Below are 22,031 nucleotides of genomic sequence, written 5' to 3' on the forward strand. Positions count from 1 at the left end.
CGGAACGTCAGCGCCACGTCTTTGATGTGTCCATAGCTCGGCGTCAAAGTCCACTGGAAGCGTCTCAGACGTGTTTCAGCAGCGGAGCGTTGGTGACTTCTTCATTTTTCCTCAGAATCGGAGCGTTGTTTATTTGTTGTTCATTTGTCCTCTTTTGGCTCAGGAGCAGACAGTTGTGCTACCTTATTGATTGTTATTTTTTTCAATTTTCCTCTTTGTGCTTCTACAATGGGTAAGTGGATTACTTAATTAAGTGAATTCTTTCTATTTGTTTTTTCTGTTGTTATTTCCTACTTGGTGGGTATAGCCTAAATTTCACACAATTAAAAATTAAAAAATTACACAATTACACGTTCAGTTCACCACCCACTGCCTCTGATTGGCTGCCCAAGCCTTAAAGCGAATGCAACGAGTAATATCCAATCAGAGGCATTGTTGTCCAAACTGTAGGGATGCGGAGTCTCCACAGGGTGTTTTATTTTGAAAATCGACCAGATCCTCTATGCCGTTCTGTGTCTGACTTCCTGCCCGGTACGATGTGCTCTGTGCTGCTTGACGCAGCAAGCGGCGAAAATAGACCTGCTACCTATTCTCTGCAGAGCGGAGCGGAGAGACGCTTCTGGGACGCTTCTGAGACGCGCTGCGTCCGCAGCAGGTGGACTTAAGAGCATTGACTATAATGGCCGCGATTAAATCCGGCATCCGCGACGCTAACGTTCCGCGCCGTAGAGGGATCCAGTGGATTTTAGGGGTTAGCCTGGCTGGACATGTGGCAGATGAGAGAAGAACTGTTTGCGAAATAAAACTTGCCTTTGATGTACAAGTTAATACAATAGGCCTGTGCGTGTGTGTGTGTGTGTGTTTTGAGGAATATCTTTATACTGCAAGGCTATATTTATTTTATTTTTATTTGCCATTTATATATAATTTTATTGCCATTACCTGTTTTCATACAGAAGTTTAGTTTCCTAAATCAGTAAATATATCACTTTTTTTTTAGTTGAATATAGGAATTGAAAATGGTTCTTCCATACCATAACACTGCACTTAAATATGTGTGAATTTCCCACACCAGGAGTGTAATAATTTATATAGTTCTATTTTATTTTATTTGTTCAAAAAATGTTCTATGTTCTATGTATAATGTTCTATTAAAGAAAAAATAGAAAATAAATATTTGTGTTTGCTGTAAAGTGGTAAGAAAAATTGAAACCGGAATCGGCTAAAATCGGTATCGGCAGGCCAAAACTCATGAAGATTTCATCGGAATCGGCATAGAAAATTGTAATCGATGCATCTCTACTTCCGAGTAACCATGTGAACCGAAACTATTTTGACAAAGTTTTATCTGTACAGAGGTAAAATGAAGGAGAAGGGGGCCTTCACAGGGGAGAGACTAGTTGACACTTCAGGACTGCATTGTGGTCGTGTCCAGGCGCAGGTCCTTCATCAGATCTGGATACGGCCTGGATCCGGCGGACTGTGGTAAACCTCGGGATAAACAGAGAGACTAATATTAGCGTAGACGCCATTCTTCTTATGATGTTACGAGTACATCAGGATTTATGGGGAGTGTTCCTGGTTCTGGCTGACCTAATCTATGCAGCCTAACATTGAATTATAGAAGTTTATAATTTGTTATGTGTATGTTAGGTCAAAGAGATGTATTTTTAGTCTAGATTTGAACTGACAGAGTGTGTCTGCTTCCCGGACAATGTTAGTAAGACTCTTCCAGAGTTTTGGTGCTAAATAGGAAAAGGATCTACCGCCAATAGTCAATTTTAATATTCTAGGTGTTATCAACTGGCCAGAATTTTGAGTTCGCAATAGATGTGAAGGACTATAATGCGTTAAGAATGCGGTTTTACAGATATTAGAAACATGACTTTCAAATGGAAGACTTGTATCAAAGAGCACAACCAGGTTCCTAACCGACGACGAAGGTTTGACAGGGCAGTTATCAAGTGTTAGACAGTATTCTAGGTTATTACGTGAGGAAGTTTTTAGTCAAATAATTAGAATCTCTGTTTTTTCAGAGTTAAGTAGTAGGAAATTACTGGTCATCCAGCTTTTTATATCAGCTATGCATTTCGTTAATTTTGTGAATTGGTAAGTTTCGTCAGGGCGTGAAGAAATATAGACCTGAGTGTCATAAGCATATCAGTGAAAACTAATGCCATGCTTCCTAATGATATCTAGCAGGGTAGCATGTACAGAGTGAACAGCAACGGTCCTAATACTGAGCCTTGTGGTACTCCATACTGAAATTGTGATCGATAAGACATCTCTTCATTTATTGCTACAAACTGATAACGGTTAGATAAGTATGATTTAAGCCGTGCTAATGCAATTTCACTAATGCCAACATAATTTTCGAGTCTATTTAAAAGAATGTTGTGGTCAATAGTATCAAATGCAACACCAAGATCGAGTAACACTAATAGAGAGATTCAACCACAATCGGATGATAAGAGCAAATCATTTGTCACTATAATGAGAGCTGTCTCAGTACTATGGTACGGTCTAAATCCTGACAGATACTCGCAGATACCATTGGAAATCCTCGCAGATACCATTTCTTTCTAAAAAAGGAACATAGTTGTTAGGATACTGCCTTTTCTAGTATCTTTGACAGAAAAGGTAGATTCAAGTTCGGCCTGTAATTTATTAAATCTGTAGGATCAAGTTTCATTTTTTTAACATGCTTCCATGCTGGAAGCATCTCTTTCAATAGCTTAGTCAGTATAGGGTCTAACATACATGTTGTCGAATTAGATGATTTAACGAGTTCAGAAAATTCTTCCTCTACTATTAGCAATGAATGAATCTAATTTTTCCTCAGGGAGACTACAAATCACTGGCTGATGCGATACTGTAGTAGACATAATTTTTACTACATAATTCACATTATAAATTTCTCCCTGATATTATCAATCTTGTAACCTAAAGAAGTAAAGTCATTACTGCTGTGCTGCTTGGAAATGTTTGGGGTTGAAGCTATATTTTTCGTTAATTAAGCCACTGTTTGAAATAAATACCTAGGGTTTTGTTTATTTTCTTCTAATAGGGTTGAAAAATAAGCAGATTTAGCAGTATTTAAGGCCTCTCTGTATGCAATTGTGCTCTCTTTCCATGAAATGCGAAAAAACGTTTGTTCTTTTCCAGTTGCGCTCCATTTTTCTAGCTGATCTCTTAAGGGCCTGAGTGTGCTCGTTGTACCACAGCGTTGGGACTATCGTCTTAAAGCCCAAAGGAGCAACTGTGTCTAAAGTGCTGGAAAAGAGAGAGTCAAAAGTTTCTGTCGCAATATCGAGTTCTTCTAAGCTATCTGGGATGCTGAGGAGATTTAAATTAGATAGTGTTACATTAAGCACCAACACTTCAAAAGAATTATATTTGAAACAAGACTTTTCAGTAATTCTGAACATATTACTGTAGATTACAGCAACACCTTCCCCTTTGCCTTTCAGACGAGGCTCATGTTTATAACAATAATTTTTATAATGGACTCATTTAAAATAATTGAATTGTCTGGTTTTAGCCAAGTTTCTGTCAAACACAGCACATCTAGGTTATAATCTGTGATCATATCGTTAACAATAAGTGCTTTTGAAGTAAGGGATAGAATATTCAGCAACCCGAGCTTTATCATTTGTTCATTTGTATTATATCTGTTTTTATTTGTTGAACATCAATTAAATTTTTACCCTTAAATGGGTTTGGGAGTTTTTAATTATTTCCTAATTTGGGGAACAGACAATACAGTCTATATGATGATATCTAGGTGAAAGAGTCTCAATGTGATGAGATTTATCTCACCTCAGTGACTTGAGACAGCAAGCAGACAGTCGGTTTAGCCAGTCTGTCTGCTACCTGACCTGAGCCCCAATTCAGGTTTGAAGCTGTGGAATCAAGTGGAATCTGCAATAAAATTCTGCACAAGCTTTTACAATAACTAAACCTCAAACATACATACAAATTAAAATCCTGTGGCAAGCACAACATGGTTAAAAAAATGTGGGGTCCGTAAGATTTTGTTTTTGAAAGAGGTCTTGGTTACACTTTATTTTAAGGTGACGTTGTTACAGTGTAATTACACAAATAAGTGCATACTACATGTATGCCTTCTTACTTTAGCGTTAAGATTAGGTTTAGGGTTTGGTTTAGGGTTAGTTACTTATAATTATGCAGAATTTACTGTTGTTACTATAGTAAGTATATGTAACCTTTAATTACACTTTAAACTAAAGTGTTACCAAAGTCTCTTAAGCTGCATTTATCTTTTCAAAAATACAGAAAAAACAGTAACACTGTGAAATATTATTACAATTTAAAATATATTATATTTGAAAAAAATTGAAAGCATTGTAAAAATATTTATTGACACTTTTGATAAATTTAATGCATTTAAAAATCTTACTCACCCCAAACTTTTGAACAGTAATGTAAACACTCACAAATCTTACATGTACTTTTTTCTTTACTATCACCAGATATTTTATCCTTAAGTAGCCTATCATACTGGCTTTAAAGTCTGATAAAAGTTACCATGACAACCGACCAAGGGGTTTTACCCTACTGTATGTACAACAATGTTTCTTCAGTTGAGCAGAAAACCTCCCAGCAGAACTGTAATTAATTATTCACAGTCCTTTATGTTGTAATATTAATGCCCGCTATAGAAAAAAGGGATTGTTCATCAGTGGAAATGTTTTTTACGATCATTTCCTGAGCAGGATGCTTATCCAAAGTGCTTACCATAAACATTTTTGATTTGTCACCATCTTTACTTGTCAGTGCACAGCAGTGAATAAATTATTTTTCTTGTCATTTTTTACAGCATTGGTTGGACCCGAGCAAACCAGTAGTGAAACAGATGAAATGTAAGTTTTATTTATTTCGTTCTTGCCCTCAAGGTGACAGCAAGTCACATTTACTGTTGTTCGTGAATTTTTGTCGGGTGGAAACATTAGGTGGAAACATTTTCCAATGCATATTTTACAAAGGGTTCAAGTTGGTCACATGGGTTTGTTTGCTTTGACCAATATTAAGCTGCTTGGTTTGAAAGCGACTTAAAGTCCCTGTAAAGGCAATAAAAAAAAATCTAAACACATTATAAATGTTAGAAATGTATTGCTAAAACACATTACAAAGACTGTGAACTGTGAAGTACTGAATTGTGGAGTTTGACCGGTAAACAGTTTTTCACCATTGATATTTTACGGATTTTTTACGGGCGGGGCTAAAAGGGTACTCGATGACGCACTGGAGTGCCTGAGGCTGGCCGCTCCCCTAACAATATAAATAGAGCTCATTCGCATCAGTTTGCCGCTCAATCGCGAGTTACTGTCAGTATTATTATTTACTACAGCTTACAGTTTGCTAGTTAGCTATGTCTTCGTCCCGGAAATGCGTTACTTACTACCTGGATGAGATCACGTACAAAACAGATCGGTGTCCTTATTTAAATTTCCTAAATACGATCACATCAAGAAGACGTGGATTAATTTTGTGAAGAGCCACCTTGATGGAGAGCTGAGGATCACCACCAAAAATCGCCTCTGCAGTGATCATTTTACACGGGATAGTTTTATAAACTTTCGTCGGAGACAACTGGGATTCACTGATAATCCGCTGTTACTGGTGAATGGGGCCGAACGACTATCTCCCGCCTCGGCCTTCATCCTCCCGTCGAACATCCTCCAGTGCGTGTCCACCAATGAGTGTAAGTTGCCTTGTGTGCTTATGTTATAATTAATCTAATAAGCTGCTAGGAGCATCCATTCCGGCTGTAGCGGTGACAGTTGAGTGTGGCAACGGCAGCTTTACCACGAGTGGGCGTGGTTTCAGTGCAGCCAGCGGACACGCCCCCAGCGTTTGAGATCAGAGACTACTGCTCATTTTTTCAAGATTTTGATAGCTTATTTTATGTACTTGCCGGCTTTTTTATCATTCAAATTTGGCTGGGTGTCTAATAACACATTTTTCTGTGATATGACAAACTCAGAACACATACTTCATTTTGACTTTACAGGGATTTTAAACTGTGCATCTCTCATTGCTATTTACATTAAACAATGGACTTTTTTTGCCGACATTTGCTAATGTGACCGAGTCTTTACATAGGTAAAACATCACTCACATTCAGAGAATTTTTATGTAAAATTACAGAAGGGAGATGAATGAACACGCAGCGGACAAGTGACAGAGAGAGATCGTAGACAAAGTGACGTCAATGAACTCAATCTTTCCCTTTGAGCTCTAAACTTCTTAGACTCATTACGTTTATCTTTGAAGACTTCATTTCATTCTTCACCAGAGGGGTTTCCCTCATCTCATGGATTAATATAATCATTTTAGCTCTCCTCATGCCCTCGGTTACAGTTCTCTGCATAATATGTCTTACGGTCTCAAGTTGTCTCTTTCTCCCCTCATCTGATTGTTGATGTTGTGCTGTTTTCAGGTCACCAGCCATACACTATGTGCTTCAGGGTGAAGTTCTACCCTCAGGAGCCAATCAAGATCAAGGAAGAGCTGACCAGGTAACAGTTCTCTGATCTAATGTTCAAATTGCATTAGAATGACATAAAAACAACCCTGGCCAGTCACAGTATAAACAGCCCTGAATCGCTCAAGTCAAGTCTATGAGATTGAGGATTTTCTGGAAGAGATTTGCATTTTAAAAACGCCTCCTGAGCAGATTGTTCCAGTTTCATTTAAAAGAGCATGTTTACTTTGTAGCTGAAGCCATAACGGCTGATCGGTGGCTTCTTTCATGTCAAAGTAACCAATGTGATCTCATTACAGTGCATCTCACGAAACCTGTCAAGAACTTGTACATTCATATTTCACTTCAAAATCAGAAGAATTGTGAAAATATATTTTGTTAAAAAAAAAATTAAAAAAGCTTTTTTCATAAATTTTACAAGTGTAAAATAAGTAAATGTCATTTTTAGGACACTTAATTGCAAGTTAATTGCAATTAAATTCAAATGTATTGTAGTTAATATTGTTATAGATTTATATTCAATGCTATCAGTTCAAATTATAAGTGCTTTTCTGAACCACAAATAGGGCTTAATTATGTCATTATCCCCTGGTTTCACAGACAAGGCTTAAGCTAGTCCCAGACTAAAATACATGTTTGAGCTGTCTGAACTGAATGCAATTTGCACTGACACAATCTTAAAATATGTCAGTGCCATTGTTTTTTCTCAATATGCACACCAGTAATGTTTTATTCTAAGGCATGTTTATAAAAGCTACTTAAATGCCCTAATTGAACTAAGGCCTAACCCTGTCTTAATCTAAGCCATGTCTGTGAAACCTGGCCAATATGCAATTTCACAATTATTTCTACTGTCTTGTACTGACAAGCATTTAAGCGCATAATATAAGCGCACTAATATATAATCTATTGTCATGTCAAATTAAACTGTATTCTGTATACAGAAACTGTATATCATGTATTTAAATTAGCGCTGTTAAATTTGTGATATATATATATGTATATATATATATATATATACTGTATATGTGTATGTATGCATTTATATATAAATAGATATGTGTGTCACGGAATGGGTAGGATGAAAAAGGTGCGAGCACTCAAGTGCAAGTGTAACAAACAAACAAACACAAACTACAAACAAAACTCCCTCGTGGGGGAAAAACGAGAACATTAAAAGGCAGGATCGGAAACACAAGGAACATGGACAACGAACCAGCACAGGACTGCAAACACAGGGAGATTAAATAGGGGAACAAACATGGGGTAACGAGGCGGACAGGCAGGTGTGGAAAATGAAACAATAACGAGATAACAAGATGGCTGGGGTTTGACAATTGACAGGAGAGCACATGGCACAAGGAAATAACATGACAGCCATGTGCTCACAACAGACCAGACTAAACACAAACACATGACAAACCGGGAGTGTCACAGCTCTGTCACTAAACCAAGAGAAAACCCAGACAAGGGAGACAGAGCTGTGACAATGTGTGTATATATTGTCACAGGTGGTTGCAGGTAAACAGACGAAGAAGATGAATAAAGTTCCAACAACAAATTTAATAATAATGTTCTAAAAAACTAGCAAACAGGCAGGAGCAACAGACACACAACGTAGACGTGACCGGATAACAAACAGAGGAAAAGGATGAACTTAAGAATACTATCATTCCAACAATGATTACAAAGATTTCAACAACTTTTTAATTCGGCAATAACTTTTCTTTTTTTAACTAGATTTTTTAAATGATTTTTCTTTTCATCATTTCAGACATCCTTATTTTTCCATAAATTAATATGAAACATGTTTGCTCCTCAATTTTTATGTCAAAAGGATTTTTTTTCCTCAAAAGGAAGCAGAAAATATTCTGAAAAGACTGTCAGTGTCAATGTGTGTCACATATTCCTCTTACATTATCAGAGAGCGACGTTCGAGCTTTGATTCCATCTCACTAATTCTCTCACACAAACACACACACACACACACACACACACACACACGCACGCACGCACGCACGCACAGACATCTGCATGGATACACAAACACACACTCACAGATTGTTGGTGTGACTAAATCATTAGTGCTGCTCTCACAACATGGTGCTCAGTGCATGTACACCATCTGAACTGTCAAGATAAATGTGTTTGTCTTTCTCGATCTTCCATGCTTTCTTTGTGCGCACGAAAAAGAGAATGTTCCTGTGGCCAGACAAAAGCTTTAGAGAGAGCGAGGCGTATGTGTGTGAGAGGTAGCCCAGGTTGTCTGAGTTTAAATGTTTTTTTTCCTCTGAAAGAGAAAGCAAGGGTTTGAGATGGACAAGAGATGCATTATTGTGCCAGTTCATGCTATTTTCTTCTCCATACTAGAGTTTTTTCCTCTTAAAGCTGTTTGACACAGAAAACATCTATATATATATTTTTCCTACCGCTCTCTCTCTCTTTTATATTTTATATAAAAAATGGATTTGAGAGCAGTGGGTTACAAAGAGTGAGAATGGAGAAAACAGAAACATGCAAGTGCACAAAAGCAGATACAACCGTTTGGCCAATGCATTGCAGTTCCGTCATACAAACTTTAGAAATCACCATAAAATCAAAATGGACCCTGTTATTCTTATTGTGAATGATTAATATGTGGTCAGTGCAAATTATTCCCATACTAAAAAAAAGTTTTTTGAATATTTAATCAAATGTGAAACCACCTCTGAAATTACTTCACTGGATAATATCAAGTCCCTCCATTGACCTAATTATTTTTTTCCCTTGAATATCATGTTTCACTTGGAAATTTGTCTCATCACCTTGCCAAGAAGTGCACTTAATTGTATTGAAAGTGCACTTGTATTTCAATTGTCCTTGTTTAAAAACAAAACAAAAATATGTTAATTATATCTAAATCATAACTACAAATGTGTAATTACAAATGTATTGAAATACATGACTCAGAAGTTTCAGTAGACATTTAAGTATAGCTCTTATAGTTTTCTTATAGTATTCATTCACACTTTAACCATATTTTAAAAACAAAATAAGTTATTATAGAATTACATATAAAGAAGATGTACTTAAGTTCTGTTTGGGTTACTACAAATTCAACTAATTGCATTTATTAAAAAGCTAAACTATAATACAATTTAATTTAATTGCAATTAACATGTACTTAAGTGTCCAAAAGCTTTGTATTCAGTTTGCATTTAAGTACTGTATATTCGTTTTTTTAATGTATGCTAAAGTGCACTTCTTTTTCCAAAGGGAAGTGAAATAGATTGTAAATTCCGTTTGCACTTGTCTTCTCTTAAATAATGTAGAGCCATTGTGCATTTTCAAGTTTGAACATATATATATATATATATATATATATATATATATATATATATATATATATATATATATATATATATATATATATATATATATATTGAGCTCCTACTGTACATACGTAGAAGAACACAACCAAATGCACTTTTTTGGTACTTTGTTAAAAATTAAGTACAGATTCTCATAGGGATGTTATATTTATATCATCTTGTACTTATGTTATAAGTGCATGTCCGTATTCCATCTTAAAATGTCATTGTCAGTTCAGACTTACCTCTGTGAGGTGTGTCATGTGCACTTATATTTAGTAATGTTAGTGTACTAAAGCAGGGCTAGTTTGCCAGTGAGCGCAGACCATCTGGTAGACATTTGTGTTCTTAAAATCAATTTTTCTTTACGTCATTCTAAGTTGACAATCATTATTGTGCACATGATTTGCCCTTAATAATAAAATAATTTATGAATTGAACTATATGACGTTGCAAAAACATAAAGTTTGCACTTAAGTATGTTCTTTTAAACTATAATAAGTGCTCTTTTTGAAAGTATGGTAAAGTGAAGTAAAGGACTTCTTTTTCACAAGGGTTGTAGTGTGAATGAATCCATGGTGAATGATTCATGTTGAAATAACACCAAGACTCTTTTGAAATATCTCCTCTCTTGTTGTTTCTCTGTGTCAGGTACCTTCTGTACCTACAGTTGAAGAGAGACGTTTACCACGGTAGGCTTTTATGTCCGTTCATCGATGCTGCGTATCTTGGAGCCTGCATAGTGCAGGGTAAGAATACAACTACATCTACAACCAATCACACATTTCATTACATTGTGTTTTGTAACCAAAGCTTGAATAGTATTTGATTGATCGCACCAGTAGCATGGTGTTCCTGAGCAATTTTCTTCTGGAAGCTTTTTAACTAATGAGCAGTCATATTTCAAACCTCTTTCCATATTTTCTTGCTCAAAGTGAACAACAAAGAGAGTTTCTAATGGATATGAACCTCATTTAGATCAGGAACAGCGGAGAGTCTCTTGTTCTAGATACACAGGTATCTTAATGGGCTCTTTGGCTTTTTCATGTGGTTATTTGATGATTTTTAAGGCTGTTTGTCTTGTTCTAGCTGAACTTGGGGACTATGATCCTGAGGAACATCCTGTTGACTACATCAGCGACTTCAAGCTCTTCCCCAAACAGTCTCTCAAACTAGAGCGCAAGATCATAGAGATTCACCAAAATGAGCTGAGGTGAGAGAAAAAAAATTAAGCTGTCTGCCAATTGGAGTTATACATTATTTGTGCGAAACAACTGTCCAAAAGTTTGATGTCAGTAGGATTATTTAAAGTTTGAAAGTAGTCTCTTGTGCTCACCAATGCACCAATTATTTGGTCATATAATCATATAAGCACATTTTAAATTGCTTTCAGTTAAAACCACTTAAACATGCATTTTAGTCTGGAACTTGGCTTAAGCCTCGTCTGTGAAACGTCTCGGTTACGTATGTAACCCTCGTTCCCTGAGTAGGGAACGGAGACATTACGTCGGATGACGACGAATGGGGTTTCGCTTAGAAAGCCTATCAACTTCGAGTATTACAAAACTAGCCAATGGCAAAGAAATACCATGGGTTTGCGGAATTTGCATAGCGTATCTCCGCCTTACCTCGTGGGTATAAAAGGAAGACGCTGGCAACATGCAGATATGTTTCTTCGCTGAGTTCAAGACAGAGCTCAGGTGATCCCCGCGGTACAGCGGAAAGTGGCAGGCAGACGTAACGTCCCATGTTGTGAGAGTCTCCGTTCCCTACCGAGACGTTCCCTTTCGTTGTCACTCCGAGTTACGTCGGATGACGACGAATGGGGTTACCAGTCTAATCACGCCACCTTCTCGGCTGTCTTCTAGTGCCCTGCCTAAATCTGAGATCCTTGTCGTGAGATTGGCACGGACGAAGGACTCCTATTTAGCACAGGAATACCAAGGTACACTGGGAAGCATATCCCATAGCTTAGAGGAAAATATGCAATTATTGCCAACCCAGAAGGGGGGGGGGGGGGACTTAGAGAATACACATATGACCCGGAGGGATGCATATGGAGAACACTGGGGTGTCCAGCCGCAGGTGGAATATTTCAGGACCTCAGTCCAGCTCTTTGTCTGTTATGGTGGGAAGCTGAAGTGAAAGGCTCTGAAAGCAATTTAAGGGAAAGACACATGCTCAGAGAGGCTTACAGTGGAAATACACATGTGGGGGTCGCTCAGAGGAGGGACCATGCACACGGGAGGCACCTAGCCGACACGCAGGCAATAGACACTGGCGCCGACGTTAGGAGTGCTGGAGGAACTCAGGGCTTAAGGAGAAGCTCACCTGAGGAGAAATCGCACGTATCCAGTCCGTGGAGTGGAATGGCGAGCAAGCGAAGACACCTGAGCGGGTCCAGTACTAGCTGGTTGAAGCGAGTACATGAGAGGACACTGGCTCCACTCGGAGATTGTAGAATCTGGCGAATGTGTTAGGTGTCGCCCAGCCTGCAGCTCTGCAGATGTCTGTTAGCGAGGCGCCATGCGCTAGAGCCCAAGAGGACGCCATACTCCGGTTGGAGTGGGCAGTCACACCAAGGGGGCACGGTCGACCCTGCTGCTGGTATGCCAAAGCAATGGCGTCCACTATCCAGTGAGACAACCTTTGCTTGGTGAGAGCCTTTCCCTTCAGCTTCCCACCATAACAGACAAAGAGCTGGACTGAGGTCCTGAAACACTGCGTCCTGTCTACATAGGCGCGGAGAGCGCGTACTGGACAGAGCAGTGCCAAGGCTGGGTCTGCCTCCTCCAGGGGCAGCGCTTGCAGGTTCACCACCTGGTCCCGGAAGGGAGTGGTAGGAACCTTGGGCACATATCCCAGCCGGGGTCTCAGGATCACGTGAGAGTAAGCCGGCCCGAATTCCAGGCACGCCTCGTCAACGTGCAGGTCCCCTACCCTCTTGATGGAGGCCAATGCAACCAGGACCGCTGCCTTCATTGACAGGAACTTAAGCTCCACTGATTGCAAAGGCTCAAAGGGAGCACTCTGCAGGGCAGTTAACACCACTGAGAGGTCTCAAGAGGGAACGAGAGGAGGGCGAGGAGGATTCAGTCTCCTCGCTCCTCTCAGGAACCTGACGCTCAGGTCGTGCTTTCCAACAGACTTACCTTCGACCGGGTCATGGTGTGCGGCAATAGCGTCAACATAGACTTTCAGGGTGGAGGGAGACAGCCTTCGCTCCAACCCATCTTGAAGGAAGAAGGCTCACTGGGGGAAACGCACATTTGCGACCCCACGGCCAGCTGTGCGCCAGTGCATCCGTGCCGAGCGTGCCCTCGGTCAGGGAATAATACAGGGCGCAATGGGTCGAGTCATGAGAGGCAAACAGATCTATCTGTGCGTCCCCGAACTGGTTCCAAATCAGCTGAACCGAGTGGGGATGGAGTCGCAAATCTCCCGGGAGGGGCTGAAGCCGTGAGAGCTCGTCGGCTGCACAGTTCAGGGCTCCGGGGCTCCATATAAATGGCATGAAGCGACCTCAGATGCTTCTGGCTTCATATGAGGAGGTGGCGGGCGAGTTGCGACATACGGCGGGAGCGTAGACCACCTTGATGGTTGATGTACGCTATAGTGGCGGTATTGTCTGAACGAACTAGTTCGTGTTGGTTCTTGAGCACGGCCCGGAAGCGGCGCAAAGCAAGACGTACGGCCAGTAACTCGAGGCAATTGACATGCCAGAGGCGTCGGGGTCCTGTCCAGGAGCCCGCGGCAGCACGTCCATTGCACATGGCACCCCAGCCCGTAGAGGAGGCATCTGTCGTTACAACAACATGCCGCGAAGCTCGTTCCAGGGGCACTCCGGCCCGTAGAAAACTGAGGTTCGACCACGGGGTGAAGGTCTGACGGTAGGTCGAAGTAACTGTTACTCGGAGGGTGCCGTGTTGCCATGCCCACCTCGGGACTCGGTCGCGAATCCAAAGCTGAAGCGGTCTCACATAAAACAATCCGAGCGGCGTTGCCGCGGCTGCAGATGCCATATGCCCCAGGAGCCTCTGAAAAAGTTTCAGTGGAACCGCACTCTTGCCCTCGAACTGTCTCAGGCAAGTCAGCAGTGACTGCGCGCGCTCGCTCGTAAGCTGCGCGGACATGGCGACCGAGTCGATATCCATACCGAGAAAAGAGATCCTCTGCACGGGGCAAAGTTTGCTCTTTTCCCAGTTGACCCGAAGGCCCAGACGAGCTAGGTGCTGGAGCACTAGGTCCCTGTGTTCGCAAACCTGGTCTCGAGAGTGAGCTAGGATCAGCCAGTCGTCGATATAGTTCAGGATGAGAACCCCGTGTTCCCGAAGGGGAACAAGGGCTGCCTCGACGACCTTCGTGAAGACGCAAGGAGACAGGGCTTGCCCGAAAGGGAGAACCGCGTACTGGTATGCCTGCCCCTGGAAAGCAAACCGTAGGAACGGTCTGTGTCGAGGGAGAATGGAGACATGGAAGTAGGCGTCCTTCAGGTCGATTGCTGCAAACCAATCCTGGGGCCGCACACATTCGAAAATGCGTTTGGCAGTGAGCATCTTGAACGGCCGCCTGTGAAGAGAAAGGTTCAGCACGCGCAGGTCCAGGATTGGCCGTAATCCACCGGTTTTATTTGGGACAATGAAGTATGGGCTGTAGAAGCCGGTCCTCATCTCGGCCGGAGGGACGGTCTCGATCGTACCCTTCGCCAGCAGGGTAGCGATCTCTGCTCTCATGATAGGGGCGTTGCCACCGACCAAAGTGGAGCGGACTCCCCTGAAGCGGGGAGGAGACCGCGCGAACTGAATCCAGCGGGACAGGTGGGGAAGCTCTAGCCAGGCTCCCAAGAACTGTACCAGCGGGGTCATACGAACCACAGAGTTCCCACCGGTGGTGCAGCAGGGCGGAATGACTGGCCCAGACGTGGACGGCATAACGGCCCGGTGTGGGGGCACAGTCATTAACCGCGCCCTGACAGAGGAGACCAGGGAAGGATGAACGTTCCACGGGGGTCTGCTCTGCCAGGGGGCTGGCGACAGAGGCGGATGAGAGCGGCACGGTCCGGGGACGGCGCGCACTGTCAACCGGCTCTGGGACAGAGGAGGACGAGGGGTGCACGGCTCGCGGGCGGCGCAGCGTGTCGTCCGAGAACTCTGTGTGCTCAGGGATGAACATGTCACTTCTTGCTTTAACCACATCAAGGTGCTGCCCACCCGGGGGTGAGCAGCGGGGAGTGGAAAACAAAGGATTCTCCCCTGGCCCTCCACCGTGGGGCCCTCCACCATCTCCTGAGAAGTGCCCATCATCCCTGAGCAGCCCGTCTCAGAAGCGCCGCTTGGCCCGGCATTTAGCGGGGGGCGGGGCAGGAGAGGGCTGTGGCGTCCCCCTGCGGCCTCCAGAGCCAGCCCGGGTGAATGGGCGGGGTGGAAGCCACGGGAAGCCGCCTTCGACGGTGGGCAGAGTGAGGGATCTGAGCGGACGGCGGGTCCGTCGGGGCAGAATATGCCTCAGTCTGCTCATGGGTGGTTGAGAACTGTTGTACAGCCCTGAACCGCACCGCCGAAGGGCTGACCTGGGATATGAGGGTGTTGGGCAGACGGGACCGCCGGACATCCTGCACATCTGACAGGTTAAGCCACAGGCTTGAATGGTGTACATCACCTGACCCAGGGAGCGTGCAGCCACTTTCGTCGCTCGGGGAGCAAGGTCAGTGGCGGCGCACAGCTCAATGAAGAGCCCTGGGTCAGTCCTGCCCTCCTGCATGTCCATGAACACCTGGCCCAGGAAGACCAGCAGAATGGCCATGGCATGCAGTGAGGCGGCTGCCTGTCCTGGGCGCTATAGGGTTTCGCCACAAGTGTAGACGAAAAACTACAGGCTTCGGACGGGTGCTTAGGATCGCGCAGAGAAGAAGCACTCTGAGGACACAGTTATTTTAGTATCACAACAGAGCGTTCAACCGAGGGACCCCAGTGTACCGATGGGCAGCGGCCATTGGAAGGAAGGGCGGTGGAGATCAACGAGGGATCGCTGGAAGACATGGGGGTCTTCGAGGATTTCGAGATCTCCTGATGCACATCCGGGAAGAAAGGTGTTGGGGTTAGACGGCGAGGAGAGTCAGCCTCGACAAATGCCATATGCACACCCGAAAGTGGCAGCACTGTCAAATCTTCACTTCATGAAGATTCTTGCCCGACCTGTGATGCTGCGATGGACAACAGATCGAATGGAACCGATTCTGGAACGTCAAAGGAAACCCGTTTGGGGTCCGAAGACGGGCCCGCGGGCATCACGTGATCGTTCCAGGGTTGCGTCAATGAAGAGGGGGGCGTGGGGCACGGACGGATAGTCGGCGCCTTGTTCCATACCAACACCCTCAGGTCACCCTGGCCACCAGCCGAAGTAGCACCTCACGTGGAGAGTGTTAGATCGGGGTGTGGATGAGGGGACTCACTCTCAAACAAGATCATTGAGTCTCGACCGTAATGGTCACGTTCCCGCGGGGAGAACGTGAGTCATCCACAAACGCTGCTCTAGCGTGATCAAGCCCAAGTACGCAGAGCAGAGAATGTGCCCATCAAAATCGGAAATGAGTCAACCGCCACCAGAAATGCACGGGCGAGCCGGCTTTTAAAAGACGTGCCGCGTGCGAGCTCTTTTGTGAGAGAAAAGAAACTCTGAAAGTGTTGAAGCGCCCGGGGAGAAACACACTCACTGGCAAACACAGATAAGCAGGAAGCGCGCACTCGCCGGGAGATCGCCGTCACACCAACACCAGAGAATCTCGCTCGTCTGTAAGAAGCTGACAGTTCAGAGATGGCCTGTGGAGTGAAGAATTAACTTGGCTCCGAAGCGAAAACATATCTGCATGTTGGCAGCGTATTCCTTTTATACCCACGAGGTAGGGCGGAGATACGCTATGCAAATTCCACAGACCCATGGCATTTCTTTGCCATTGGCTCGTTTTGTAATACTCGAAGTTGATAGGCTTTCTAAGCGAAACCCCATTCGTCGTCATCCGACGTAACTCAGAGTGACAACGAAAGGGAACCAGGGGTTTATGTACTTGGAGATCTTAGATTGTAATCTTACATTGTTTCTGTAGGGGACAGTGTCCTGCACTCGCCGAGTTAAACCTTCTTCAGAGGGCCTACACACTAGACACATATGGAGTGGACCCACACCCGTGCAAGGTACTGACTCGCCTCAGAAACTTACTAAATATCTATTATATACTGCATCTAGCACATATCTAGTATTAAGTATACAATATATATAGCTAAAACATCAAAAATCTGTTCTTTGATTTAATTTGTTTCAGGATTTCACAGGATCCACAGCTTTCCTGGGATTCACTGCAAGAGGGTTTGTAGTTTTCCAGGGAAATAAGAGGATACATCTTTTAAAATGGTAACTTTAAAAAAAAACATCTTATCATTAGCTGCACTCTCAGATTCACTCTCCATCTCCACCTCATCCTACTCAGTGTAGTTTAGTGTAAGGTGTGGTCACAAAAATTTCAAAAAGGTCCATTGTCTATTGTCAGTTGTGTAGTGATGTATGAAGCACAGCTCACACAGAAGCCACTTTTAAAACAAAAAGCTTTCTTTTGGTCAACGTGGCGAATCCATCTGTTGTAAAATTCCCAATCACGTGTATTCCTATTGAATTGACTGGATTTCACCTGCAAAAAGTCTAGTGTACACTTTCCAGTTTTTTCTTACAGTTCTCAGTTCCCACTGTTCACACCAAGGATAATAACCATAATGATAACTCTCACTGTAAAGTTTCTTTCGTTCTAATTCTTTGAGAATAGAGGCGTCCACATCACAACTATAACAATAACGCAACTGAGGAACAATATAGTTGGAATCACTTTCAGAAAAATTTGATAGAATGAATGAATGAATGAATGAATGAATGAATAAATGAATGATAAAAACATCAGCCAATCAGAATCCACCCAAATTTAAAGAATGTCAATGTTTAAGTGTAGTGTGTTTCTCTTTCTCTGGTGTTTATTAAAAGTGTATTTATTTGTGCATTCACAATCACGCATCATCTTTATTCGACTCGCTGCATGCAACCATGACAGAATAAAGGATTTAAAGGGGAAAAAGGAATGGATATTCCAGCTGTACACCTGCTTATCCTTGAACAAGAGGATCGTTCCCTCGAGGACCACACAAGGGATTTCTTAGCCGTGCCTGACTCAATATCTGGACCACTCGCTCTGCAGTTTTATATCACACCAGCCTCAACAAGTGGTCCAAGACACGCCTGCCCATGGAAGGTCCTTGAGGGAGTTTTGCCGAATATGTGGAGTGGGTACTTGCCAGACTAATTCACTATTCACTGTCTGCCTCGCTGATGAAGGCATCGCCAGCCCCACTCCGGACCCAGATCCCAGCCAGCCTTCAGCCATGCCGTATCGCGCTACGAAGATAGAGCCAGAGCGATTTCCAGAGGCCACTTTGTCCTGGAGCCCGAGCCTAATACAGAGTCTAAACAGGTGCGTGAGCTGGAAACAGCATCCATCATTGAGAAAATATTAGTTTCCATTGAGGGGATGGATTGGAGCCCCATCCACACTCCCGTCACTGAGAGGCAATCAATGAAGTGGGTTCCCAAGGAATTATCATTTGATGAGTTGGATAATGAAATGTTTCAAGGTCTCCAGTCTCTGCTGGTCCTGTCTAGTCCCAAAATGTCTTTGAATCTGCTGGTTCAATCCAGTTCCAAGTCATCTTCATCTCTGCTGGTTCAGCCCAGTTCCAAGTCATCTTCGTCTCAGATGGTTCAGTCCAGTCCCAAGTTATATTCATTGTCATTAGCTTCATCACCGTTGGCCCTGCCCAGCTCCAAGTATCCTTCGACATGGATGGTCCTGCAGCCTCCCTCTCCCTCTTCCTCTACCTATACCTCCGGTTCCTAGGCCTTGCTTCCACGTTCTCCCTTCAGCTCCTCCTTCTGTGGTTCCGCCTAGCTGTTTGGATCCACCTTGGGCTTTCCAGACATCAGTTCCACCTTGGTCCAGTTCCGCCCTCAGCTCCATCTCAAGCCTCCGAGCCCCGGACTTCATCTCAGCCCTCCGACCCATCGACTCCACCTTGGCCTGTCATCCCTCACGTTCAACCGGGTTCTTTCGTCCCTCTGGCTCTCCTTGGTCTTTTGTCACTCTGGTTCTGGTTTGGACTTGCGGATCTCCTGCTGTGCTGTGACCCTTCACCCTTCTGGCTCAGCCAGGCTCCTCCTTCCCTCCGGTTCCACCATTATCCTTTGGTAGCACTGACTCTGACAAGTCTGCCAAGCCCACGCCGCCACCTCAATAATGCACATCTGTGTTTCCACCTTGGCCCCCCAGGTCTTCAGCTTCACCCTGGGATCACGTCTCATTGATTACTCCTGGGTCTCTTATCACAACTTCAACTCACTTGGGGCTCCTGGCTCCATCTTGGCTCCTCCCTCCATCAGTATTGCTATGGGCCTTCGTCCTGGCTCTGATCTGGGTCATCCTCCGGCTCCTACCATCTCTGCCCTAGCTCCTCCCTCTATTGTCTCCAGAACCCCTCCCTCCTTCCTCTGCTGGAGTGTAAGGTCATGGTCAGGTTCTCTTTAGTTTAGTTTTCATGGTTTTCCCTGTTTTTTTGGCCTAATTCTTATTTCTAGTTTGTTGCCATAGTTTCTAATTAAGTTCCGCACCTGTTTCTTGTCCCTTTAATGATCATCTCTGTGTATTTAAGCCCTCAGATATTTCTGTTCATGGTATGGTGTCATTATCGTCAATAAGTGCTCATAATGCGATTATTAACCCAATACTTTGATCAAACTAATGTGATTAAGCTCATAATCGTAGTAAACATAATCCCATTAAACAATGTGGCGTATGCTGATTTTAATCTCAGTGAACAGGTATGTAAACACCTTAATCACATTATTACCGCTCTGACCAAAGTGCGCATGTGCTCGTACATAGACGGATGCCGTGTGTTATTCACACAAATTCATGAATGAATTCCATGTCATTATTCTGAAATGTTTTCTTCTTAAAAACTAAAACTCTGTCAACACAACTCGCTGCACAGTCTTTGCTCCGTATCTTAATCCAGACGGCAGCGTAGACAAACCCGGCATTGCGATGTTCAGCACTGCGCTAAATAATGTCCATTACGTCCATAAAAATGTATTATGAATTTGATGCGAGTAGATTAAAACAATGGCCGGTAACATGCATACTGTTTGCCTATCTGAGTGTGGTATAACCATACTTGATATTATATTTGATATTATACTTGATATTATATGTTTATTATAAGGATGCGCTGCAGTTTCACTGACTGCCATTTTAAATGCTAAGAATTATTAAAACTATAGTTATGGTTATTGTTGTAGTTATCATCGTTGGTGTGAACAGAAACAAAGCGGAATTTATTTAGTGCTTAAGGATATCTTGCAACTTGAATATCTTTCAAAGATGTGTTGCCATGAACTTTGCATATTGAACTGCGACTAGGAGCTGTTCATCCTCAAAATCAGCCTGTGAGCTTGAAAACCAAACTGTTTCCCAACAGACAATTTAAAGCCTGTGAGCGCTGACTCACAGACATTATGTAAGACCAGTCGATCAGATGGTGTATACATCAGCTGATCAATGAGTGTTCTGTGAGTGCTCATGATCTATGACATAAGGTTTTGTAGTGTTGTTAACACCAGCCCACAGTCAACAAGCAGATAAATGCACTCAAGCCTAGACGTTTGAAGAGTTTTATATGTCTATTAATCTCTCTCTCTCTCTTATGTCTCACTGTTGACATGAAGTTTTTGCATTGAACGTCTCACTTCCCTTGTAACATTTAATTTGTATGTCTCACTCTTGCAGGGCAGATGTCAGCAAATTTAAGTTTGAAGGGAAAACATTCTATGTTATTGGTGTGCAAAGAGAGGTAGGAAATATTATCTTGTAAACTGTTTTTCTTTTAAAGCTCATGTTCAGTGTAATCATATGGTTCATAATGCATTTAACCACCATGCAACGCCAATTTACTTTGACTTAAAACCATTCTGGCTTTTTTTTTTCAATGCTGTGCATTACATTATGAGGAGGATGTTATAAACACAATCTTATGTTATCTTACATTGATTTATGATCTTAGATAAACTCACTCGCATTGTCTTTTATATATTTATTAACATTCTTATGTCCCTATTCTTCATTATACATAGCTGAAAAGATTTTATTTAAGATTTATACATAATAAAACCTATTAAATGGCTCTTTCACCTCAACATTTTCACACAGATTTCCGATTAGAACAGATTTAAGGCCCATTCACACCAAGGACAACAATTATAAGGATAACTATAAGTATAAAATTTTTTAAAAAAGTCATTGTAATTATATAATAATAGAGCCTACACCACATCTATAACGATAACTGCACAGAGGAACAATATCATTGAAATTAACTTTCAGAATAATTTTTTTTCCACTAGCTGATGAATAATAAAAAGCATAATACTTTTCATACAATACATGAGACTTTAAAAAACTTGAGCATTTAAAGCGGCTGATGACGTAACTACAGCACGCACTCATAATAAACCAAAAATTAGCAGCCGTTGGTGTGGCCGCTAATATAGTTATATCATCCTTGGTGGAATGGGCCTTTATTCAGCTTCCTGTGCCTGTCGTACTGTTTGTGTCACGCTTTAAATCTAGTTTTACATGTGCTTCTGTCTTCTTTTCTCTGTGTGAACTTTTCCATTGCTGGTGAGTAAACATATACATCATGGCCATTGATTAACTTATGAATTATTATTATACAGCCTTACAGTTCCTCATCCACATATCTGTCCTGATTTAAATCAGACTTTAGTTGTAGTGCCCAACATAGAGTATTCATACGAATTTCATGAGCAACACTGTCAGGACTGCATAACTGTGATAAACATCATAATTATCAAGTATTTCACTGGATTTTCTAATTAAAATGATTAATTTTGAATTTCCGTGATAAAAGTAATTATTTTGTGTGGCAGATACATCATTTTATTAAGCTATAAAAAGTAATAGGTGATTTACCTAAATGTATTTATTTACGTTTAGTATTAGATATTATATAAATATTTTTAATAAATGTTGTGAATGGAAGAATGGAATGTTTAAAAAAAATTAA

General features: G+C 42.4%; 3 protein-coding genes across 3 annotated transcripts in view; 1 reads left to right on the forward strand and 2 right to left on the reverse strand.

Annotated features, from left to right (window-relative positions):
- The window catches only part of naa35 (N-alpha-acetyltransferase 35, NatC auxiliary subunit), a 287,987-nt gene that overhangs the window by 221,519 nt on the left and 44,437 nt on the right, over nucleotides 1–22,031 (reverse strand). The window lies entirely within an intron of this gene.
- rmi1 (RMI1, RecQ mediated genome instability 1, homolog (S. cerevisiae)) overlaps nucleotides 1–22,031 on the reverse strand; it is a 362,517-nt gene that overhangs the window by 92,928 nt on the left and 247,558 nt on the right. The window lies entirely within an intron of this gene.
- frmd3 (FERM domain containing 3) overlaps nucleotides 1–22,031 on the forward strand; it is a 116,347-nt gene that overhangs the window by 55,467 nt on the left and 38,849 nt on the right. Inside the window, exons 3-9 of the mRNA XM_077223815.1 lie at nucleotides 4,841–4,883; nucleotides 6,464–6,542; nucleotides 10,510–10,607; nucleotides 10,948–11,071; nucleotides 16,961–17,048; nucleotides 17,177–17,265; nucleotides 20,735–20,798. Coding sequence (XP_077079930.1) covers nucleotides 4,841–4,883; nucleotides 6,464–6,542; nucleotides 10,510–10,607; nucleotides 10,948–11,071; nucleotides 16,961–17,048; nucleotides 17,177–17,265; nucleotides 20,735–20,798 — 585 coding nt within the window. The remainder of the gene's footprint in view (nucleotides 1–4,840; nucleotides 4,884–6,463; nucleotides 6,543–10,509; nucleotides 10,608–10,947; nucleotides 11,072–16,960; nucleotides 17,049–17,176; nucleotides 17,266–20,734; nucleotides 20,799–22,031) is intronic.

Source organism: Siphateles boraxobius, unplaced genomic scaffold, assembly GCF_051911475.1.
Source record: "Siphateles boraxobius isolate OS27281-9 unplaced genomic scaffold, OSU_SipBor_1 9, whole genome shotgun sequence".
Taxonomy (NCBI): domain Eukaryota; kingdom Metazoa; phylum Chordata; class Actinopteri; order Cypriniformes; family Leuciscidae; genus Siphateles; species Siphateles boraxobius.